This window comes from Stegastes partitus, unplaced genomic scaffold (genome assembly GCF_000690725.1).
Source record: "Stegastes partitus isolate 25-593 unplaced genomic scaffold, Stegastes_partitus-1.0.2 Scaffold1289, whole genome shotgun sequence".
In the NCBI taxonomy this organism is placed as follows: domain Eukaryota; kingdom Metazoa; phylum Chordata; class Actinopteri; family Pomacentridae; genus Stegastes; species Stegastes partitus.
The window spans coordinates 52,447-78,239 of record NW_007579020.1 but is presented as its reverse complement, the minus strand read 5'-3'; the positions used below and the strand labels follow the sequence as shown (position 1 = coordinate 78,239).

The 25,793-nt window shown below is 42.8% G+C and overlaps 1 protein-coding gene across 1 annotated transcript in view; it reads right to left on the bottom strand.

Annotated features, from left to right (window-relative positions):
• Nucleotides 1-4,726: 4,726 nt before the first annotated feature.
• The window catches only part of mpped2a (metallophosphoesterase domain containing 2a), a gene marked incomplete at its 5' end in the record, with an annotated part of 63,943 nt that continues 42,876 nt past the window's right edge, over nucleotides 4,727-25,793 (bottom strand). The window contains 3 exons of the mRNA XM_008298160.1: nucleotides 4,727-6,810; nucleotides 9,101-9,214; nucleotides 11,251-11,366. Coding sequence (XP_008296382.1) covers nucleotides 6,692-6,810; nucleotides 9,101-9,214; nucleotides 11,251-11,366 — 349 coding nt within the window. The remainder of the gene's footprint in view (nucleotides 6,811-9,100; nucleotides 9,215-11,250; nucleotides 11,367-25,793) is intronic.

Below are 25,793 nucleotides of genomic sequence, written 5' to 3'. Positions count from 1 at the left end.
TAATGCGATTACTAAATTTCTCATTTGTAATCCCTTACACCACCGAGAAGAGAAACTACAGTTCAGTAATGAAACCAGCAGCTGAGCAAATGTCAACATGTGTGCACTCGCTCTGTTAACATACAAACACTTAACATGTCAGATTAGCGTTTAGAGTTGCTGCTTCTTAGCATGACAACAGTCTAATCATTTGCATATAACGCTGACATTTTAGCGCGTCAGCATGTCGAGTTAGTGCGACGACAGGAGGGAGTTTAGAGCCTTATTGACAGCATGGAAGTGTGAGGGTCCAAATCAAAGGAGTGAACGCTGCAGAAACACAACCTGCGAGAATAAAAGTGCTCGTATGCATTCACACCCACACTAAGAGGCTGCAGAGCCAGAGCAGCCATGTCTCCTCCTGCTCATCTGTGGCCTATGTTAATATGATTAGACTGGATTATGGTAATGTGCAGGGGGATCTGGTGGGTGTGGGGCGACGCTTTGCTGCTCTCGTTTCGGGGAATAGTTAATTGGTTGGGCTGCTTTGATGTTGTGGTGATGAGAGAAGGGGGTTGGTGGGAAAAGGCTGGCAAAGGCGCCCAACGACTCAAGCCCATTTTATTTTTGGCCTACGAGGGTTCCAAGCTGGCGAGCGGTAAAAAGGAATGAAACCTGATGAAACCAATGAGAAACTGTGCAGATCTGGAGCCGAAACACTGCGAATATTCAGACGAGTGTGGGAGAAACACGAGCCACATTTCTATTCTCCCCCGCAGAGTGTGGCTTGTTCGTCTCTGGTCGCCCTGAGTTTTGTTTGTGATCTGTTAGGTCTGGTACCTGTAATATGTTTCGGTTAATAATTCATCAGAACTGGTTTGAAAAAGTCCTGAGAGACGCTGATCAGCTTGCCGGGGTGTTGGCGGCGCGATTAAAGTCGGCTCCTAACAGAGCGACGCTCGGTACGAGATTTTTACACGTCACTGTACTATTACGCAACTAATTTGAACATTAAGACCACCTACAGTTAAACAACAAATTATTTATGATTTTTTTATTTGACCAGCAGGTTTATGCTTTTTTGCAAATGACACAAACCAGCGACGAGTTGATGAGACATAAAGACAAATTAGATCTATTGTTGTGCAGTTTTTACCACTTCCAAACATCTTCACACCCTTTCTCAGTTATCAGTGTTTAATGCTTTTTTGCAGGGGTCTCGAACTCCAGTCCTCGAGGGCCTCTTCCAACACACCTGATTCAAATGATCAGCTCATCATCAAGCTCTGCAGAAGCCTGATAACGATCCTGATCATTTGAATCAGGTGTGTTGGAAGAGGGAAACATCTAAAACATGCAGGATTGCGGCCCTCGAGGACCAGAGTTCGAGACCCCTGCTTTATTGGCTAACGTATCAATCAAATGATCTTTTAATTGCTAACAGGCTCTCTGCATGTATTCACTGGGATTTTGGACCTCCTTCTTTTGCAATGATCTCCCAGTCTTTGAGGTTGGATGCCACTCTGGTCTTCAGTTTCCTCCACAAACTCTTGATGGGATGTTTATCTTGTTAAAAAGTCCAAAGCTGCCCCAGAACAAGTTTTTTTCTGCAGACTGCCTGATGCTGTCCTCTGATCTCACGGTGCTGTTTACTTTGACTTGTTCGTCTGATCCATCGGCTAAAAAAAACATCCTCAAAATGTCACATTTAAACCACCGCGTTTGACCGTAGAGACGCTGGTCTTGGGGTTGAACGCGTCTCCTATCTTTCTCCAAATGAAAGTCAAATCCTCGTGTTCAAACAACTCCACTTTCCTCACATCTAACCACAGATCTGTTGACCAACAGATTTTTCCTTTTCAGCCAGCTGAGCTTTCGTGTTATTGTCTTGGAGAAGTGGAGTTCTTCTTGGTCTGCTGGAGTGTCTGGTTGACATGTTGCCACCAGAACTGTTCAGATTCACCAGGATGGTCTCGGTGCTGACCCTTGGTTTCTTCTTGACCTCTGTCATGGCTATTTTTGCCAGTGCAGGACTTACATTTGGCTTCCCACCAAGACTTTACATACTACTGAACTCCTTGAACTTTTGGCTGATGCTTTGCACTGTCACCGGCACCTGGAAACTCTCGGTCTTTATGGCCTTTCCTTGTCTTACAAACTCTCTTTCAGCGATGGACTCTAACAGAGAGCTCTTTGGTTTCAGCCATGATTTGCAAGAACTACTACGTGAGCCGCTCTCAATTTATAGTGTGTTAAATTCTCTAGAAGCAGGTAGAAATTATTAGAAAGCTGCAAATTCTCGAAAAAATTTTAACAGTTTCAAATAGTATGAATAATTTCAGATATGGCATTGTCATAACATTATTCAAAAGAACATAGAAATAGATCAAATTCATCATCATCATCTTCAACACAGAGACCTCCTTTCTTTTGGCTCTTGTTTAGAACATTTGCAGCCCAAAGAAACCTGTTGCTCAAATAGAAATGGCATTGTTGTGAATAAATTTGCTCTTAAATGTTCATGATATTGTGTAGGAGCAGACTGGATGCTGTGTTTGGTTCACAGCAATGTTAAGCTGGCTGGTACGTACCAAAGTTACATCCACATAACAACCAGAACCCAAAGTTTCCCAGCAGAACACTGGTCTGTAACGAGATGATTAACGTCATTCACTTCACCTGTCAGCGGTTTTAATGTTGTGGCAGATCGGTGCGCTTAAAATTCCACATTTCCAGCCCCCACAGGTGGAGAGGTCGGCGTGCAAAAGGATGCTCATTTTAACTTCAATGGTTTTTACTTACACAGTCACAGCAGGAAAAAAATCTGCTGCAGTTTATTTCCATCTGCGGGTCAAGATTTGTAAGTGCGTTGCTCTCGTGGCCTGAAAACAGCAGGGCCAGCAGGTGTGCTGCCTGCACAGGAAAACACCTGCTGGGACACTGGGATGTGCAGATAAGCAAACATTTATATACTTTGTAAATAAGTATTCAAATGGCCTTCATAAGTAGGCCAAGCCTGCTCGCAGCTGTGTCGAGTACCTGATCCGAACCAAGAGCAACATTAATATTTACATAACTTGCTTATACAAATTTATGTTTGCTCACATTAAAAGAGCAAAATGCAAATGTGGCGGTTATTTGACAGCAGAGGCTGAAAAACAAGCAAATGAGAACAGCTGTAGAGCAGATTAGGTGATCATCGAGAGTCTCCTTTACGTGGCAGGTATGCGATTGGAGAATATTCTTTGATCAGATAAAGATAAACTTGTTGGTCTCAGATGGAGTCCAGCATGTTTGGTGTGAGTCTGACCAGCGAATCATCCTGTCAGTGAAGCACAGAGGATGATATGAGGCTGCATGGGCGTAAAAGGTGTTGTGGAGATAATATTTATGGATGAATGTCTGTGGATGAACCAAACACTGTCTGGCTAGATGACTCTCAGGCTGCAGTAGCTCGAAGAAGAGGAATATTCCAGCGTGAGAATCACACAGTGCTTTGTACGAGGTGGACACGATACGATACGACTTCTTTAAATGATCAGTTTACACTTTAAAACTCAGTTCATACTTATAGAGTCAAACCTGAAAGACGTGACCAACAGGACCGAAACATGAAGCCAGAGCGGAGGAACAAAAACTGCAGTTCCTCAAATGTCCACTGGAGGCTGGATCCAGAACTGAGTCCATCTCCTCAGACCTCCGTGTTAAAATGTCCGACTTTACAGCAGAGATAAACATGTTTAAAGCCGGGAACAAAAACTCTTTTGGTCTCTACAGCTAATTTCCTTATTCGTGAAAGCTGTAGAGGAGGTGATGTTTTATGTATTTCACCTGTTTGAATTGAATCAAGGCTTAAAGTGATGTAGACAAGTTTGTCCATGGCCTCCCTCAGCTCCACTCACACTCCATCTTTTTGCTATTTTTAGATTTGCCAGGAGTTTAACGGAATCAGGAACGGATAAAAATGTCGTAAAATGTCCAGCTTGAAGACCTCTTATCATAAAGATTGTTTTCTTCTGACCCACTGGCAGATTTAAAAGGCCTGTTCTATTTTTAAAAAACGCTAAAACTGAAATAGAAAGAAACTGTGAAACCAGGAGGAACTGCCAGGAAAAAATACCCGCATCTGACCTTAAAATCCTGGTATTTCATTCAAATCACTTTTCTTATTTAAAAAATTGCCAAAAATGAACTGTTTTCTCTGACTTGACTCAGCAAAAAACTAAAAAATCTGGGCTCCTAAGCACAACTGTTAAGTCATGAGTGACTCAGCTGCGGCAAATAGTCACGTATAAAAGATTTAGGAGTTTTATATATTTATATATAATACATATATATTATATATAAATATGGAAATACATTAAGAATGTAAGTTGTAAAATATCTGAAGCATGGAGAGTTTTTTTTCAGCATCGGAAACCACTTAAAAATTGTCCATGTTGACTCCTGTCTCTTTGTAAAGAAAAAGAAATTACATTTTTATTTTTGTCTTTTTTTTTTTTTTGTAATGATTTATGGGATTCTAACTGCTTCATACTTCACAAAAGACATTTTTGAGTTCTCTCTCATGATTGTTCTGTTTCCATCGAGGTGACAGACTTTATATCGCAGTGAACAATGAGACAAGAAAACAAGAGAAACTGCTTCAAGTTCTCGGATTCGACCTCATAGTGAAACATTCAGAACTAAACGTGGACCTGAAGACTGGTTGCGTTTCCCCGATTAAAAAAAAAAAAACTAAGTGGAGTTTCATAAGTAAAAATCTTGCAATTTTATTTGCATATAAAGGCAGCTAAATATATCACAATGAACTGAAAGAGAGAACTAACATTTCCATGAAGAGGGATACAATCAGAGAAAGAGAGCGAGAGAGGAACGGAGCACGAAAAGAGCATTTACAGCGGCAGAGTTGAGACAACTATTGGCAACATTTTTTTTTGTGCTAGCAAGATTGCATTTACACACAGTGCAAAATTAGAAAAAAAACAAACAAACAAACAAAAAAAAAAAGCAATAAAACACAAATACTATCAGATTTACACTTTTAAAAAGACAACTTAACCATGTTTAGGCAGGTGTGTTGTTGGGAACAATCAGCACCTGTTGGATTGTGACTGACAAATTCTTTCCTCTCTCATCCGAAATGAGCGTCTACCCTACTGGGAGAGTCCATAGAAAAACATGAAAGAAACTTCTGATGGGAGCATTAAAGAAACATGGCAATCATACAGGTGCACACAGAAAAAAAATGCACCTCATTTTCTTTTTTTTTTGTTTTTTTTCCGTCAAACACAACTTTTAGTACAGATGTTTTACAACATGAATATATAATATATATACTTTTTTTTTATACATACATTTTCCAAATTAGATCAGAAATCCATAATGGGATGATACAAAGTGAATTTTTCAGGCTGTAATTGGATAGCTTTCCGTCCCTGCGTTGGTCAGGTGTTGTTTTGCGGGGATGATGGGTAATAAATAAGGACTTTTCTCTGAGCTCGCAGAGAGTGGGGCTCTAGCTGAGAACATTAAAGCTAGTTTAAGGCAGCGTCCCTGTCAGCCAATAAGGAAAAGAGAAACTGACGAGAAAAAAAAAAACAAAACAAAATGAAAAAGAAAACAGAAGAACCTAATCACAAAATATCAGATGACACAACATAAACGATGGCATCCATTGTCTGGCCGAACCAAACGTAAAGAAATTGTACAAATTCACAAAGCATCATTTATCTTACAGATCTGACCAATATTTATCAAGAGCAAGATTGTTTAACCACAAAATCCCTCTGAAAAGGAGAATACCGGTGTCAGCCACATCCACAGCTTCATATTCCACTCAAACGGTTGACTTTTAACGCCTGGTTTTGCTTTTTTGTCCAAATTAACGGCTGTCAGGTCACAAAAACACCCAGCAAAGATGCAGATGTCGTGACAGCGCAGTGCGGAAGGCCGGAGAGCGAAAATGTTTTCTGAGATCTTGACATATTTACGTGTTTTGTGGTAACAAAAAGAAGAAAATCCATTTCAGATCATGACAAAAGATGCAAAGTTTTGTGAGCTTACGAGCTGAAATCATGACTCTCTTCATGTTCTAGTGGAATATATATTTTTTTTAACCATTTCTTTCCGTTGCTAAGACGAGTCTGAAATGAAGCAGAGCTGACAAAATAAAAAGTTCCTTCGTGGATCATCTCGCTTGGTTGCTTTTGCAGTTGTGAAAAACCAGAAGAGGCTGTGATATCTGCAGCTATGCCGACTGTGATCGCAAAAGGAAAAAGCAGGATTGTTGGCACAAGCTTCAGAGAAAAAACAAGAGACACAACACCGGTATTCTCCTTTAATGCTCCCACACGAATTCCCGACCCGACGTCTCCAAAGGCTCGTCTCATGTCACTAACTCCAGCGTCCTCCTTCCTGCCTAAAACTGACCCGACGTTGCTTTAAACCAACCACCATGAGGCGTCTCATTTAGTCGAGTTAAAGGAATGGAGGACGTGCGGTCGGCGAACACGAGACGAGCCTCAAGTCTTCCCAACGACAGCTCGGAGAAGACCAAAAAACATTTTTTTTGTTTTTTTTTTTGCAAAGAAACACTTAGAATTTTTTATTTTTATTTTTTTTTCTTCAACTTGACATTATTTATAGAAAAAGAAGTAGTTTATCCAGCCCCCCCTCCCCGCGACCCTCCCAGCCCCCCGGTCCTCTGGTCTCAGGAGCTGGAGGGGTTGGGCAGGTCGAACACGATGGGAGGGTTGGTGGGCTGGAAGCTGACGGTGCAGGTCGACGCGTTGATGAACGTCGTGTAGCCGTCCGTCATGATCCCGTACCCTGGGCAGAGGGAGACACAGGCGTCACACACAGGAGGTCCACAACAAATCATTTGCACAGTGTACTGATAGTACTTCCAGGAAGTCTTAACCTCCATTTATCTGGATGGACTTCACCTTTTAAACTCAGCATTTTCTGGCCATTTCTGCTCACTTGTTTCACTACAACATAAAGTCCTGCTGCTCCACGCAAACATCACAACCACGACCAGAAGCAGAGAGCTCAGAGATGACTTTTATAACAAAGCTATGAAGCCACATATCATTAAAAAAAAGAGACAAAAACTGAGTTGAATTTCTTTTTAAGCCTTACAAACATTTTAAAAACATGTACAATCATTTTCCAGGAGTCACCAATACTGCAAAGAAATAAGATTTTACTATTTATATTCTCATAGCGTCCACAAACTCTGCGTGTTTCTCTCCACTCTGCACATCAGCTGTAGAAGAATGTGTCACTGCTCTGGATGCATCTTCTGTTCACTGTTTTTGAGTCATGCTGCATTTATTTGATCAATTAAGTAGGTTGTACTTTGCTCTCGATCTCTTGTTTTTGTTTCCACTTGTCTGCCTCGGCTGTACCTTGTGCTAATGCTAATTAGCAAACACTAGCCTGCCAACACACCAAACTAGGATGGAGAACACAGCACACACTGTACCTGCACATCATCAGCTCTCTTATGTTGGTATTGTCAGCAAGCATCATTTTAAGACTATTTCTTGCTTATTTTTTCCGATGGAACCTCAAATCACACAAATATTTTCAGTTTCTACAGTTTCCAGCTCTTATAATTTGTGTAATTTGGGTGATTCTGTCGTTTTCCTTTAATCCCGACAGCAGATTTTGGGGTTCAGAGGGTTTAAACAGTTTGGATTTCAGGGTGAAAAAACGCCGATGAGCCCAAACGCTGTGACCACAGCTTCCTAAAATGCTGCCGGTGCTTCACATGTTGGAGCAGCAGCTGCTCTGAAGGACCTCATCTGGCGGCAAGACGTGAGCAGCAGATCCTTTAAGTCCGGTGAGTGGTGAGCTGGAGCGGCGCTGGATCAGACTTCTCCCAGCACAGGCCTCAACAACACCCCGTGGTCGGGTCGCGGTCCGTCCCTCCTCTTGGACCGCCGTCAGACCGAAGCAGAGCGCCACACAAGAGCTGACTTTTATCTTCAGACGAGGCCGTTTGTCCCGCGTCCAGCGCTGAGATCTGACTGCTCTCCTACCGTTAAATCCATCCCAGACCTTGACATGTGGTGTTGTTCTGAGATAATCAGTGTTTCATCAGCGAGCGGTCACAACGTTTTGGCTCATCAGCGTATGCGCATGTAATGTGGCTTCTGGACGTGAACACACAGCGCTGCGTTATCCTTAAAACCCCGACTTCAATGTTACTGCAGAGGAAGTTTAAAAAGGTTCTGAAGATTAATGCACAACTATTCTATTAGTGTTCATTTATAATTTACAGCTGCAACTAATGATGAGAAGTTTTACTCTTAATTAATCTGACGATGCTGATTTATTTTGCTTCTAAAACCTCAGAAAAAGTGGATAAATAACAACAGCCCACAATCTGAACAAGTTCAATCAGCCTCCATGTATGATGAGAAAAAGGATCAAACCCTCATAGTTAGAAATCTAGAAACAGCAAAGATTGGGCTTCAAAAAATTACTAAATCGATCATTTAATTATCAGAATAACTGCAGAATCATTTTCATCGACGACTCGTTGTAGTTCTAAAATAATTTTATTTATTAAAATTACAATAAAAACTTATTAGAGCTGCAAATAATGATTTTTTTCTATCATTAACCAATCTGCTGATTCTAGTCTTGATTTAATTATTTTTTTAAATATAAGAAAATGAGAAAAAAAGACAATTTCTCAACAATCAAAATCAGAAATGTGCTGATAAAAAGCATCAAATCCTCATATTTAGGAATCTAGAAACAGAAACTTATTTATTCAATAAACTAAATGATTGCAGGTTTACTTTCTGTCCACTTGTAGTTTTTAAAACAATTTGAATAAATTCAAATAACTATAAAAATTAAGGAGAAAATCTACTTACAGCACTTTTTTTTTTTGAGTAATTTGATTGAAGAATCCTAATTTTACGTCTCATTAGAGTTTCTTTGCACCAACAACTTCCAAATGTTCCTTTCTGGTCAAAAACTAAATTTCTTTTCACTCCACAAACCTCCTTCGTTGGTCCCTTTATTGTTTAAATTATTTTCCAGTCAGGTCACCAGAATAAATCAGATTCTATATTCTGGGTGTTGTTTTTATTCCCGGTACCTTCATGTATGCCTCCGAAGGCGTGAAGTTTGGGTCGCACCCTCTTCTGAACCGTGTTGAGCAGCTCCACACAGCCGACCCGCTGCAGCTCCTTGGGAACCCAGTCTCGGAACCCTGCGAGAAATATTCACATTAGTCGTTTTAAAACTGGCAATCAGGAGGAATGAATGTACAGAAGTGTGACGTGGAGGTAAAAGGAAGCAGCAGCAGAGAAGCCTCGCTGAGCATCAGTGAAGGGAGTCAGGATGAGCAAAATGGAAAAGAAAAGAAAAAAGAACAAATTGTGAACATGTTTTAATTCCTACAGCGAGTCTCAATCAGCACTTTTTTTTTTTTTGAATCTGGTTCATATCACATCCTGGCTCTGATTCTGCTCACACGGTTCCAGTCCTGAGACAATAAACAGTCGTTATGGAAATCAATAAACATCTTCTGCTTTGGTAAATTCATCCTGACGCGTGCTGTCGTTGGTCATAAACACTGAGGTGATGAGGTTTGACCAGTTTGTGGAGATCAGAAGCAGAAACCCTCTCGTGTGCTCAAGCTCAAAGTCTGCAGGTTGCTCTTGAGTTGGATGTTCCAGCTTCAGCAAGATGCAGACACGCTGAGTTCACGACAGCTTCTCTACATCTGCTGCAGTGATTCATCGGTTCTACTTCGCCGTCAGCTGTGGTTCTTGTCACTGTGTTCCGCCATGTTGTCAACAGAGGCACAGCTTTGGTGACAAATCGCTGGAAGTTCATCTTCATGTCATTTCTTCTTTGTTTGTATATTTTTGCTGAACAAATAGCTTTCGTTTGGCAAATTTTTAAACAAGATACGCAGCATGTCATGACTTTGAGCTGAGATTTGGGGACACATGGTTAATTCGAGGACCATCATATTGTTGTATTATTATTATTGTTGTATATAATATATGTTATATTGATTTTAAAAAAAAGTGAGCTTTTTACAAGATTGAATTTCCCTTCTGGGATAAATAAATAAAGTATTTTTCATTCATTCATTCATCAGGAAGTGGCTGCACTTCTTGTTTTTACAGTTTTGGGCTGATAAATGCTGTGATTTTGGTTGTTTATTTCAAAGAGTCTGTCCAACCTGCTGGCAGGATTTGGGGTTAAGAAGGTTTTAAAGAAGCAGATCTACACAGAAAGAGGACTGGAAGCTTTAAAAGCTAAGAGACAGAAACTCTCTCGTGTTGCCGTGCACAAGGTTACAATCTGTGGTTTAGATACAGGGACACTGATTTCACTACTTCTCTTTATTTTTGCTGCAATGACTCAGTGACTATATTTTACTCTAAGTGTCTGTTCTTGACAAATGCAAGGGCAGCTTTGGTGCAAAAAGTTTATTTTCAATGTGCCGGTTTTCTGTTTTTTTTCTACTTTGGAGCAGGATCGTAATCCTGAACCCTGCAAGTCAGTGAAAGCCTCACACTTGTTCATTTGCTGCCTTTTCATCTGAATTTTACAGGAATAAAATCTATCAAATGGAACGTCTTCTTTATATATTTCTTCCACAGTCGTGCAGCTCAGATTTTTTTTTTCTTCTTATTCCTTTCCCCCCATTTTGTCTGCTCCAGCTTTGGAGCGTCATCCCGCCTCCCTGCAGCCCTGCTCTGCTCTCCCATGGTCTCTCTCCAGTCGTTTGCGGCGTCTGTCACACTGCTGCGAAATCGAGTTTCCATGCAATCAAACGGCTACAGTGGCTGCTGCTGCTGCTGCTGCTGCCGTCGCAACACCAGCAGCCGCAGCAGCAGCATCATCAAGCCTCCGTAGGCGAAAGGGAAGGAAATCACTCAATAAAGCCAGATGGAGAGCACGAAACAAGCTGGGAAAAAACAACTGGGACCAAAACATCTAGAAGGAAAACCAAATCACTGGGTAGCGCGAGAAAAAAAAAACAAAAAAACACCCCAAACAATATGTACTTTCTTTTGTTGCAAATATTGAATTATGGAGCCGGATTTAGATGAAAACAGTCGATGATAAAGGAACACACACGGCTGCACAAACCCCCGGCCCTGCCCGCTGCGACGCCCCCGCTGACTCCACGCACACTCTGAATAATGAGGCGCAACTTCGTCAGATATGCTGATGAGGAGGGAGGGAGGGAGGCAGGGAGGGCTGTGATTGGTTAATTGGACTCACCGAGCGGCGGTCCGTGGGTCATCAGGATGTCGATGCCTTCGGGGACGAGGTTCCATTTATCCAGCAGAGACTGACCCCGAGGCAGGTTGAACCCCCAGCCGTTAAACCACGGAGTCCTGCGGAGACGGAGGGGGAGAGATCACATTAACATCACTCAGGAGACCAACCCCGACATTATTATGGCATAAAGCAGAAATTATATCAGGAGGCAATAATATGTTATTGGATTTCTGCAGGTTTTTCTTCTGCCCCCCCCCAATATAGCATCAATAAATAGCAGATGGAGAGTGTTGTTTTAAATGCATCTTGATCCTGTGTTTCGGTTAATAAATTCAATTCACTTGTAATCTATTTTTTTTAAAAAACTACATAAACACAAACAAAGAATAAATGCATTAAAATAGGTTTAATTTACAAATGAATCAAGCTGAGTAGAAAGTAGTGGTCACGCTTTTCACAAATAACCCAATATGTGCGATAAAAATGAAAATCATCAACACAAACGTTACTGAAAAGCCTTTATGTGTTGAACAAGGTAAACATCAGGTTGTGTAGGAGAACAGATACGACTATAGATACAGAGATCGGCTGCATCGGAGCCAAAAATGCGCATTTTTAAATTAATTTATCGGGAATCGGTTAAGAAGAAGAAAAAAAACAAACAACGACACCGATAATTGGAAAAATGCTGAATACTGTGATCCAATAATGGGCGAAGCTGACGATTGATCCCCAGCAAAGAGCATCACAAAGTCAAAGGGCTGCAAAGTGTCAGGGTCATACAAGAGCTGGACTCCTCGCTGCTGCTTTACTGTCAGACGTTGGGCAGGAATTCAGGGTGAAGCAGCTGCTGGAAGTCGTGCCACACACGACTTTGTTTAGTCAGACATTGGTCTTGATCGGCCACTTGACTTTTACCCATTTATTGGCTTGTTTAGGGTGAAAAGCTGCAGAAATCTACAACAGAGCAACCGTCCTCCAGGTCAGTCTGAAGGAATGAAGCAGTGACCCTAGAAGCTACTGACCTCTGGGTCTCTACATGCATGTACCTGCACACAGATGACGCACTTCAGCATTCATTTATCAGAGCGTTGTAGCTTAAAGAGCCCTCATTATGCACATTTACAGGTTTATAACTTTATTTTTGGGACCTACTAGAATATTATGACATACTTTAACGTTCAAAAACACATTATTTTACTCAGATTGTGCATTTCTGTTGCACCTTTTCTCACCATCTGTCTAAAACGCTCAGTTTTACCTCCTGTCTGCCCTGATTGGTCAGCCAACCCGACAAAAATAAAGTACTGCTGGTTATGTACTGTGCTCCCAGATCTGTGAGAATAAGGATGGAGCTAGGACGGCGGCTCTAGTGGGACAATAATGCTCTTTCCATCTTTGTGGGCCAAATTAGCTGCTTGGCAGGTGTTATGCAAATGTGTTACACGATGATGTAGATAAGCAACGGAAGACAGGCCCAGCCTTGAAATGAGGTGTTTCAGGCAGGAAAGGAGCAGTGTTTACTGGGGCGGACTTTGTTTTTTTATTTTAGGCTTGCAGAAATACCAAAGGAAAGAGAAAAACCAAACAAGCAGAACATGGGCTCTTTAAAACAAGTCCATGCTGGAAATGAGGTTGATGAGAGAAGTGATGCTGAAGCAAACTTAAAGATGCTAAAAAGCTACAGAGCACCAAGTTATTTCATTTGATTTTAAAATAGATAAACTAAAAAACAAACACTGCAATGCTACAGTTAACTATGCAGAAAACAGGGCTGTATGCTTTTTGTTTTGCAAATATTTTCTTGTACTGCAATGAAAGTAAAGTTCACCTTTAAACACAAACATTTCAGTAAACGTGAAACCTACAATCCTGTCAATGCCACATCAAGATGCAACAGACTACGTGATCACTGGAGTACCGCTGCAGGTTACCTCCAGCATGCAGCGCTAACGCTTACTTGCCACTAACAGCAGTTCATCCGTCAGCAGGGAGCGCTCGGTTTGATGCACCAGATCAGGTGCTTTAAATTCTGAGAGTCGCAGTTAAGACTAATTAATTTCAGAAGCCACAACTCGACGACTGACTGCGCAGGCTTGGTTGAAGAGAGGGGAAGGGAAAAAAAAAAAAAAAGGAAAAAAAAAAGCGAATTTCTAAGCAGCAGGGAGCCACATCATGTGTCAACCCCCACTCCCTCTGCTGCACATCCACAGATTGATTGACAGCAGCCGGGGCCACCTCCAGCAGCCTGGATGGGAGTCTGCATCTCCAGGGTGACAGGCAGCATCTCAGCCTTCCCCGGCAGACACAAAGAAAGCCTCGATGTGGCTGAGTGGGAACGCGGGAGGGACGGATGGATGGATGGATGGATGGACGGATGGGTGGATGGATGGAAGGGTGCAGGGGGGTGAAAACAGATGAAGAAATAAAGTGAACTGTACAGAGGTTAGATATGGGAGTGGAGCCGTGGAAACCAAAGGGAGAAAAAGAAATTGAGTAGAGGCTGGTTGATAAATTGAGCCTTCATTTATCACAATAGTGGTAATGGCAGAAGAAGGCTGACAACAGAGGAAAGGAAGATAGATTATCATCACATAATACCTCAGTATATAAGCTGACCTACTGCCGCAATCCCAGAAAGAAGCCTTTTCATTTTAATTCGAGGTTTGCAGCGCAGTGCAGCAGAGTCACTGATGAAAAGATGATTTCGCCTCCGTTTTTTTTTCCTTTATTCTTTATTCCCGGGTTACTTTGGGACAGAGTTTAGAGCAGCTTCCAGTCACTTAGTGATGGTGCAGCGTATGGTATTTGACCGAGGGGAAATCAGGGCTCCACAAACATCAATAGGCTTTGTTACAGTGAAGGATGGACGCTCCAGCGCTAATCAATACCTACTGTTCCACGGGAGGGCCGAGCGGGGCTAACCAGAGCCAGAGCAGACTCAAGATGTGTAAAACATGAGATCCCCCTCCAAGGTTCATTTCAAAACACAACCGAGCACCTAAACTATCGCTGCTGAAAATGAGGAGCCCCCTCCCACTCCCCACCCAACCAAAAAAATCCCATTAATTCAGCACAGCGAGAGAAAACAAGCCTCGTAAATGCAGCTCAACCTGTTTGGAGTATCGAGTGTTTGTGCGCTCAGACAAAAAGGCGGCGGCGGCGGTGGCAGACCCGGAGCTCGCTCTTTGATTTGCTCGCTCAGTCGTTGCCTCGTTCTCTCGCTCGGTGGAGAGCTGAGAAATGAGGTTAAAAATGAAATGTGAGGAGCGCGCAGGGGAGTGAAGGCCACAGACTGAACTGATTAATTAGAACTAATCACACAAATCGGAGCTAATGGAAGTCTAATGGATTACTGGGAGGACTCCTCGGATGGAAATAGCGCTGCGGCCGCGATGTGGAGAAACTTAGAAAGCGGTGAATCAGAGCAGAGCTGCTCCGGCCGCAGAAAAGCAGCAAAGCAGCGGCGGGGCATGTCTGGCTTTGACTAATGGCGACGAGGGCCAAACTTTGAAAAATGGCCGAACGCCTCCATTCCCCGCCTCCTCTTCTACCCGCCTCCGTTCCTCATTCAGAAAAAATAAATCGCGGCTCCTCGCAGCAAAAATAAATAAACAGCTGGAGCCTTGATTTTGCTCTGTGTTTCACATGTTTTCTCCCGCATAAACACATTCATCTGGGGGATGAAACATAACCCCCGACATGAGCCGCGGATCCGGAGCCAAGCAAAAGGTCCTGACTGAATGCAGAGCGGCCCCGACGCCACAATGGCCCCATTGTCGGCTGTCTGCCTATGAAATATACCTTCCATGCAAGTGCATTTGTTAACCTCCGCCAAGATTAATGACATCCCGGTCACATAAAGGAGAAATTGTTTCCTGTGTGGCTGTGACACGGGTTTTATTATACTGTACCGGGTGTGTGTGAGTAGTGCGTCTGAACACAGTGTACCGCTGCCAGTCTGCTCTCCGTCGGCGTATACGCGTGCAGACCGACCGGCGTGCGTGTTGTGATCGGGCTACATTCAGAGCCCGGTCTTGCCTTGACACTCGCCATCTGGAGAGTGTCGCCGTGGCAACAAAGGAGAAGCGTCTGGAGGCAAAGCACAGTGGGAAGTGAAACACCGAAATAGAAGCAGAAGTAAGAGAAGGAGAAACGGAGAGAGGAGGGAAGGAAGGAAGGAAGGAAGGAGAGCAGAACTTCACCTTTTGGAAGATTTTGGCACAACTGTGTTACTTAGAGCTGCAATGATTAATTGGCTACCATTGGTCTAAAGGTTTTCTGATGTTTTTCTGTCACTGACACCCAAAATATCGCGAAACTGGGTTCAAGACTCCACAACAATAATGTTAAAGCTCCAGTGATTAATTAGTTATTCCCTAAAATCAATCATAGCTGTTTTAGGAAAGTTTCCAGCTTCATAAACGTGACTATTTTCTGCTGTCTTTCCTCAGCTGTAAGAGTTAACTGACAATCTTTGAGGTGAGGACAAAATATTTCTTTATAGACGATGAAACGAACCTACTAATATGAATTAACAATGAAAATAGTCCTACTTCTAGTGCTTTAATGGCACCGAACAGACACTGGCTGATGGTGGAAGTGCATCATACTGATACGATAACACTGTGTTACTTAGAGCTGCAATGATTGATAAGTTACCATTCGTCTGAAGGTTTTCTGATAATTTTCCTCGTTGACACCCAAAATATCTTAAAACTGGGTTCAAGATTCCATAACAATAATGTTAAAGCTCCAGTGATTAACTAGCTATTCCCTAAAATCAATTGTAGCAGCTACAGTAAAGTTTTAAGAGTCTAAATCCTCAGATACTAGCTACATAAATGTGAATATTTTCTGCTGTCTTTCTTCAGCTACAACAGTTAACTGACTATCTTTGAGTTGTGGACAAAATATTTGTCATTTTAGGCTTTGGGAAACACCGACAGAGAATTTTCAGCATTTTTACACTTTATAGACGATGAAACGAACCTACTAATATGAATTAACAATGAAAACAATCCTACTTCTAGTGCTTTAATGGCACCGAACAGACACTGGCTGATGGTGGAAGTGCATCGTTAATAGTTAATAAATGGGTTGTCAATGATTACAATAGCGATCGACTGGTTTTCATCTTTTTTCTTTTTTTTTGGAAAAACAAGTTGAAATTTTCTGATTCCAGTGACTGAAAGTTCAACATTTCCTGGTTTCTTTCCTGAACTATAACATCTTTGAGTTGTGGACAAAACAGTTACAGGAAACATTGATCTACATTTTTCAACATTTTATAGACAAAACAAATCGAACCTATTCCTGCTTTAATGGCACCAAACAGTGATTTAAAACGGTGCAGCTGCAATGATCAAACACTTCCAAATTCTACATTTTGGGGATTTTCTCTCCTGTTTTTTCTTCTGTGATTAAAAAACTAAAACTTTTAGGTTTTGGGGACGTTAAGTTCTAAATTCTCTGATTCCAGCTTCTCATGTTTATTTATTTTCCCGAGTTCAGCAGGAGAATCACCAAACCTCTCAACCCAGAAAACTCTCAACAAGGAACTACTTCAAACAAAATCTTCTTTAAGTCAAAAAACAGCAGCAGCAGCTCCGAGAAAACAAACGCTGCATCAAATGAACAAAAAGCCGTAGCCATGGTAACAGGAGCATTTAACGACAGATCCCCCCCCCCAGTGGGAATCGAGCGATGCAAACGGGTTAAAAATCTGCAGCCGGGTCTGGCAGAGGAGGCAAAGCAGACAGAAGCCATTTAGCCTCTCGTGTGCAGAACGTCAATATTCAATTAGGCCGGTGGACATCATTAGGACGGCGGCGCTGCGTCTCTCTGGGCGTGACACCATCTTAACCCCTCGGCTCCCCCGAGCGTCGCTCTCCGGGTCCCCAGACAGGATCCCCCCCTCCTTCATTCCTCTCATTACGCTTCTTCATCCGACTCCTCCCTCGTTTAACGGATCAGTTTAACCGGTTTTTACACCTCGCCGGATCCGCCGCTTTAAAGGTTCTCTGATGTTTTTCTGTCACTGACACCCAAAACATCTTGAAACCTCAGAGGAGGATTCAGTGTCACCGGTGGTGGAGCTGCAATAATTTACAAGTTAGTCCCTTAAATCAGTAACTATTTTGATCATCGAAGCAGCTTGAGTAAAGTTTTAAGAGTCGAAATTATCTGATGCTCCGTTTTTGGTTTTCCTTTTCTATGACAGTAAGCTGAAAATCTCTGACTTGTGGCCAAAGCATGTGTTGTTTTGTGCTTTAGGTGACACTGATGGACATTTTTCAGCACTAAACAGGCCAAAATAACTCAACTACTAAGATGAATGAACAATAAAAATAATCCTAATGTTACTACAGTTCAGCTGAAACCATCGAATGCTTTCAAAGGATTTTCTGCATCTTGTTTTGTCTTTTATAACAGGAAACTGAAAATGTTTAGGTTTTGGAATGTTGGTCAAACATCATCATCTTCTTCTTCTTTAAGCAATTTTCCTTTTTTATTGTAGCCCACAATTAAGAAAGTATTAAAAGATTGACTTCTAATGAAAATATTTGCTGCCAAAAGCCAAATGTTGGGTTCTGTAAGTTGCTTTCTTTTATAATGCATGCTTATATTTCCTTATTTCTCGGTGTAATCATACTCAGGAGTACGCAATTAATCGATTTCATATTGAAACCGCAACTGAAACAATGCAATAAGCAAACTGCAAAAGCTGCAAATTAGGATATACAGTGCAAATGATGATACTAATGCGGTAAATCCGTTTGATTTAATGTCAGCAGATTGGTCTGTTGTTGTTTATGCATATCAGCTGATCTACGGATGCTACTTGGTTCAGGCTGCACGCTGTGGTTCAGCTAACATGAGCCGAGTTTAATTTAAACTTTTTGCAGAATTGCTGCGTCAATGATTTCACAAATTTACCTTGTGTGGCAGGTGTGCTTTTGAAGCAGTGAATTCTGAACTGAAATTTGACTTTAAAAAACATACAAATCAAACCGCAATATCTGTCAGAAACCTCCCAATTAGATATTTTCCCCCAAAGCATTCAGCTCGACTTCACAGCACCAGTTGACTGAATACTAAGAACCCACACTCGGTGACCGGGCTGCTCCAGTAAGCTGATTTCTTAACTGTCATGTAAACAAGAAACCTTGTTTTCTTAATCAGGGCGGCGGATTAGAGAAACATGTTTTCCTCAGGTGGCTTTCTCCTGGAGAACACAGATTTGTATCTTATGTACGAGTCGTTTCTAATCGGTGTGAATATGTTTGCCTGAAATGAAGCTGCAGATGCTAACAGTGCAGAGAGACGGTTACGTGAAGCCTCGTAGCTCAGGCGACATGTGACACTAGGAAGTTGGCTCAGATAACAGACCGTTTTCCTTTTCATAATGTGGTATTAACTTACATTATACAACCAATTATTGTTGCTTCTACACGGGTTTTGCAACGTTTTCCAGGCGGCATGCGGGTGAATCCATACCGCAGTCTGTCCTACACCTGCCACTTACATAACAGCTATTTGTTGAATTAATATGCATGCGCTCGGCATTCACGATCAGTTTCTTTCATCTACTCTTGGACATTTTCGAGTCCGTCTGCTTCCCGACGGAACAAACCGTGCAGTGCTACGATATTGAGCCACTGATCATTTTGCAGAAAGCCTCCGGGGTTACAGGTTTCCAGTCTGCCACTTTGACGTCCGTTTAACCTGCTGCTGCTTATTCAGTGTTGGTGCTACAAAGGCTTGTTTTTAATCTCAGGTCAGCCTCTTTTATCCCGTTCCTGACCTGCACATTCACACTCACGCGCAGCTTCGCCTTCATTTAGCCTGTGCAGAGCAGACTGTTTACCAAACACGCCGCAGACTCTCAGCCACCTGCAGTCGTCCATCTCATCACACAAGCGCGGCGGCAGCACCGACTCACAACAGACGAGCTGTAAAGATCAGGAAAACACCGTCTGTTTGCGGCACAACACCTGTAAAAACTCTGATTTTAGTCATTTCTTGAGCCCAAAAGTGAGCAAATCACTCCTCCTCAAACACTGTAGTGAGATTTAACCCTCTGAGCCCCGAGCATTTTCTATTCTTTAACTTTTTTTACTCACTATGGGCTCAGTTTTAACCAGAATATAAAGTCCTGCACCTGTATGGAAGCTGCACGACCATGACGACAAGCAGAAAGAACTCAGAATGTGTTTTGTGCAGCATGATGCAGTTATGAGGTCATACATCCTGAAAAAAGGAAAAACAAACCAACACTTACAAAAAAGATGGGAACTCTATCTGCTTTGTGTAAACACAGCCTGCAGTTCATCCCAGTTCAGCCTCAAGACTTGTTGTTTGCATGAATGTTAGTTGTAGCTGAGTCACTAACAGCTTCGTGGCTGCGATGACGTTCAGAGTTTTGACTTTTTTGCAGAATCCTCTCGGTGCAAACGGTTCATTTTTGAGTGTCTGGCTTAGATAAATGGTGTCATTTTTGGCAATTTACTAAAGATAACATGCCTTTCAGGTTTAAAGTCCTATAATTTCCTACAAAAAAATCTAAAATACCCTACAGCAAGTTCAACGCCCATGTAAAAGGTCATGTGACCCAAGACAATGAAGCCTGATTTGCTCAGTAATGACTACAGTCAGTGTTAAAAGTCTAACCAGGAAAGGGCACAAAGTAAAGTTTGTGCTGAGATGAGATTACAGGGGATAATCTGAGGAAAATAAATGACATAAATAAGAGACCTAAAGACGGGTTCAAAGTGTAAATATCTGCAGGAAGTACTCTAGAAATCAGGCAGATGAGAACTTCTGACCTGACGGTAGCACTGCAGCAAAGGTTAAGAAGTCACCTGGAAACATTTTCTGTAAAACCTCACTAATGTGGAGAAACTGTGGCCAGCAGTAGTTGTGAGCAGATGGATGAATAAGTGCCACCTTCAATATATGACGATGTGACGCCATCAGGTAATGTTTCTACTGGGAAAGAGCATTTGAGATATAAAACATAAATAAATGTTGGCATGAGAAGCAAAGTAAACAAGTCTTTTTGGGGATGCTGTTTGCATGTTAAACAATCATATAGGAAGAAGTTCTGAGAGAATAAATTCTAAAACCAGAGCAGAGCGATGTCAATTTGTTCCTGAGCAAACACACCAGCTCTTAAATGAAAACGCTGCATTATAAACTGCTCGGACAAACTCTAGTATTCTTTTCAGATGTGCTCAGCGCGTTAAAGAGCGTTAAACATCGAGGAAAAACTGAATTCTCCTTCAAGCTACGAATGCTTCAGAAGGACTTTACATGCAAGAGGACCCTTAAAGAGCTGCTGCAGGGCGAGGCGGGGCGCCGTGTACGTGTTTTGCTCGTGTAGAGCGCCGAGATAAGATCGAACCAGGTAAAGTATGATCCTCCACCTAAAACAGCTGCACTCTGGGTTATCGGCCCGGCGCCGCTGAACACGAGACAGGGCGAACAAGCTGCACCGTGACCGAGCCCGGAGATAACAGGAGCGGGAGGGGAGGGAGAGCCGAGAGTGGGAGCGCAGGTCCGGCGATCCATCGTGTCTGACCTCCGAGTCAGAGCGGCCCCGGGGTCAGCGGGGGGAGGGGGCTAATTGATCAACCTGTCAGAACCAATGAGGAGGGCCATGTTAATGGGACTTTTATAAGCCCCGCGGGACGCACCACCTGACACTCAGAGCTGTATGAGTATGTGCAAAGCAGAGTGCATGGCCTCCGTGTGTGTGTGTGTGTGTGTGTGTGTGTGTGTGTGTGTGTGTGTGTGTGTGTGTGTGTGTGTAATCCCAGAGCCCAGGTAGCCTTATTAAAAGGAGCCAAGTGGAGACTCTGGCTGGGTTTTGACAAATGGCCTCTCAACACCAAGGCCACCTTTGCAAACTTTGGGGACGAGGTAGAAAGGCGAAGTCACAAGGGTGAAGAGGCCTTGCCGGCATGTGTGTGTCTGTGTGTGCACGAGAAAGGAAAGGAGTGTGTGCGTGCTCTGCTGTGCCCCAGCACTAATAACCTGTGCCTAGTGACTGATGGAGTGTGGAATGGATTAATCTCGCTGCAGTCATGCTGCCAAACGCGGAGGCGCTAAGGGTTAGCCACCAGACTTAGCCCGCTTAGGAAAGGCTATAGCCATGGGGACGGGTTTGGTTCACACATGTACACAAACATACACACACACACACACACACACACACTGTCTCCCTTGGGTTCGTCTCCACGCTGAGATGCAGCCAGCTGCAGTTTGACCTGCAGGCTGCTAATGTAAAACAACTGCTGCAGACACTTCACAGCAAACACAGCTGCTCTCAGCGACCCGGCAGCTTCACTACATACAGGTCTGAGAGCCGGGGAGGAGGGGGGAGAAGAAAAAACACACCCAAAACACGAAAGGGCAAGTGCCCAACATTGTAGCAGGAAATCAAATGAGAGTAGAGAGGTTCAGAGTGTATGCCCCGCCATCATTACATCTAAGAGAGTTCTTCCTTAACCAGCGCCGCCCTCCCTTCCTCCCTCCCTGCAACACACAAACGCAGCCTCGCAGCAGACGGAGATACACTGGATTAGCACACACATCAAAGCCATCAAAGGCTGCAGTAACTGAAACTGCCTGTCTGGAAGAGTGACTGGGTGTATGAGCAGCATATCTGTGTGTGTGTGTGTGTGTGGCATGTTTGAAATGCAGTGACTGAGCAGAGGACACACCATGAACACCAAGTGCTGCCAAACGTAGCCCCTCAAAAGCACCTTATATGTGATTTTGAGAGCAAAATGTTTCCCAAAAATGACCTAAAACATGCAAAAAATCCACCATTGTCCTACTAAAAAAACCTGCTTTTAACACACATTAAATATATTTAAAAAGATGCTACAGCCACAATACTTTTTTTATATTTTAAAACGACTGCTATGAACTAAACACTCTGATGCCGCTTTTGTTATTTTTATTTTTTCCAAGATCTGCCAGCCAATTACTGAACAGATGTTTAACCCCTCTGAGGCATCTGATCTATAAGAAAACGCAAAAACCACACAATTTATCAGAAACTGTAGAAGCAGAAAGCATCACTGGATTCCCAGCTTTCCAATGGTCTTTGAACTACTCATCTGTGACTAGCTGTTCAGTGAGGAAACTCAATAAAATGTTGAGCGATATTTAGTCACAATCACTTCACTCGAGAAGTCTTATTCAAAAACAAATCATTTGCAGATTCTGCAGGTGATTTAGTAGATTCAGTAGAACTAGTTTCCTGTCCTGTCATGGTGCAAACAATGTCTTTGATGTAGCTTAAAATATTTTTAGGCATCAATGCCAAACATGTTTGTGTATAAAACAGAAATAATCTAACTCGGGTTGTTATTAGACAACAAGAAATCAGGTTTAAATCAAGCTACAGTTAAATCCTAAACACACCAAGCTGGATGATCTGGGCTCGTGAACTCTGCGTGTGAACTGATGAATGTGTTGAAGCGTTGGTACGAAGCTGCCCGTGGACGTGGCAGGTGGGGCTGGGAGCAACACGGACGCGACTACATGTGAACATGGAATCTAAACACTTTGAAATATGGATCTGTCAGGAAGCGAGGCAGCTCTGCAGAAACTGGAGAGCAGACTAATAAAGAGAGGGGGACTCTGGGTCCTATTCACAGAGGCTGTATGGGGGCTGGGGGCAGGGGCCAAGACCCATTCAACCTTCCCCGAGACACAGGGACAAGGGTCCCATTACCCTCCACCAGCCCCGACCTCCGTGAACTTGATCCTGGAGAACAATGTAAGAGGGGGGGAGGGCGGCTGGGGAAGAAAGGGGCGAGGGGAGGCAGGGGGGAGGATAATATCTCTGGGAAATAAGTGAGCTTTCCTCTGTGACAATAACGGACAGGCAAGGTTTCATTTCCCAGCTCCGCTCCAAGGACCAGGGCTTCTGTGTTTCGTTTTGTTTTGTTTTTTTTTCCCTCCTGCAGATTTCAAACGGGACAAGGTGATCTGAAAACGGAATGAAGGCACTTCGTTACACAGGTGTGTCTTTCAGGCCGCTTCAAAGCTGCAACCTCTCACCGCTTTTCTTCCCCCCCAACAGAAAAGACTACAGCTCCGGGTCTGCAAGTTAATTGAAAAAAAGAGAACTGAAAAAGCTGTTATGAACATCTCAAACTTTCATTTATGATGTACAATGCCCAGAGCAGATAAGGGATGAAAAGGAAATTATTAAAAAAGGGCCATTGTGCGTTTGGCCTCTGCCAGTCATTGTGCAAATTCAGGCCCGGAGTTGAAGGTCTGCTGCTCTTCAGACGTGAACAGAATTCTAACAGAATGATAGAAGGTTAAAAAAAAAAGAAAAGAAAAACAAATTGAGATACTTTGACATGAATTAGCCCAGAGATATGACATTAGAGGACTTCAGATCTTTCTTTCTTTAATTAAAAGCCACACTGTGTCCAGAGCGATTCACTATTCAAACCATCGAGTCAAGTATCTTTGCCCTTCTCCCTGTGTATTATTACACCAGGCTGCAGAAGAGGCTTTGCAGCGTTCGCGTTCCTTCCCCGCATTTAACTTCGCTCTTCTGTGCTGCCTTTAAGGGAGCTTTCAGGTTCGGGGCGAGTTGTGCCGCACTTCACCGCTACCTCGGCTTTTATTCGTCTGCTCTGGTGTCACAAAGGGCTCCAAAAACTAACTGCAGCCAGACCTCCAGCGCAAATACTACAGAAAAAAGGTTTATATGGTGTAAAATTACAGCAGCGTGGTTACTGTTGGGTCGCACCTTTTTACTCGTTTTACTCATGTAGAGCATGCATGTATGTATGTGAAAAATCAGGGGAGAAAACGACAAACAGGGGAAATACGTTGCTTCTCATCAGCAGAAGGATGCAATAGTTTTAGGATAAACGTTAAAGGTGCGTATGTACGATCATAAAGTCTGCTCGCTGGTCAAACAAATGGCACTGAGAACTCAAGTCAGATAGCTCCATGAGTCACGACGACACGATGCAAACGACAAACACGGCAGACCGCGATTCGTCTTCTTATGTCGGGCAGCATCGATATCTGCAGCATCAGCAGAGTTTAACTGAATCCGTCAAAAAAACAGCAACAAATCGAAGAGACTCACATCGTAGTTTAGTGAGAAGCACACAACAGCCTACCAAGCGCCATAAGCATCATATATTTCAGATATCTTGTCATTTATTAATTAAGTCTAAGCAAGGTTCACTTTTTGGCAGGTTTGCTGAGAAGTTGGTGCATGAATCTGTCCCCGGTTGGAACCCAGCCTCTTCTTCCAGCTGTTTAGTTTGCATCAGAGTTCGATTGACAATTTTCCAAGAGCCCCAACAGATCGCATGCAACAGACCAACGCACCAGAGTGACAACTAAAGTTTTAAATCAAGAAAAGGTAGAAGTCCTATTCCTGTATAATTCTGGAAAACATTTAAATTATTTCTTTGTAGGGGTCGACCGATGTGTTCGCAGGTCAAAATCTTGGTGTCAAAACTTAGCGTAACACAAACTCAATTGCAAAGTTTGGTTGAAATGCCTTTACATTTTACCTGCCACCTCTAATTAAAATAGTGCTTTTCTACATGTATCCTTCAGAGCTGATTGGCTTTCCCTTGTGATACGTAACCAATCAGACAGTGCTGTGGATGGGATGTAGTTGGAGACCAGAGAATGATGACTACAGATAAAGAGAGGCTGCTGCAATTAATTATTTGTTTTAACGGAAATCTATTATCAGATATCGATAGTGGGGGGAAAAAAAGTTCCCAGTATCACATCTAAGGCACCAACTGACCTCATATATATCCACAAATTTAAAATGTGCAACAGCTCAGAATCAGTCCAAACCTTTAACTGGAGGCTCATTTTCTTTTTATCTATCTATGACATTTTAAAAGTCTCACTCCAGTCATTGAATAAAAACCTCTAAAAAACTCATCTTTGTGCATTAAAGTTACATATTACAAGTTTTCTTTTTAAACAAAACAATTTCATCCTGCATTAAAATTCTCTAATTGCTGCTATTTCTACACTGTGCAGATCCGTAACGTCCTCATCTCTCGCTCCACTCTCCATTGCGCTGATGTTCCCTGCAGCTCGAGCACACCAGCTCACCCATTACTCTGCTCAAACACTGTGAAACTACCACAGATTGCCACACAGATGAAGAAGGATGATGACACGTGAAGGCCCGCTCAGCGAATCGTCAGGTTTGGTTCCTAAGATAAGTTAAGACTGTCATCAGAACGTGGAAATGATGAGCCATGGCACCGACTGCTTATTTCCCTGATGATGCATCTTCTAGCATAAGAAACCACCATATGTTCACGCATAGTAACGAGGTGAAAGCATTCCTTAAAGTGCAGGTTCATCCGGTTCACCATCACGTCTCCCGCTCTGGTTATGCTGGTATTCGCTCTGCAGTGTAGAATTACTCTCCTCCTGAGGATTAGAAGGCAGCAGGTTCTCACAGAGTCCTGTCAAAAGGCCCGGAGCACACCCTGCCTTGTCATGACACGACAGGC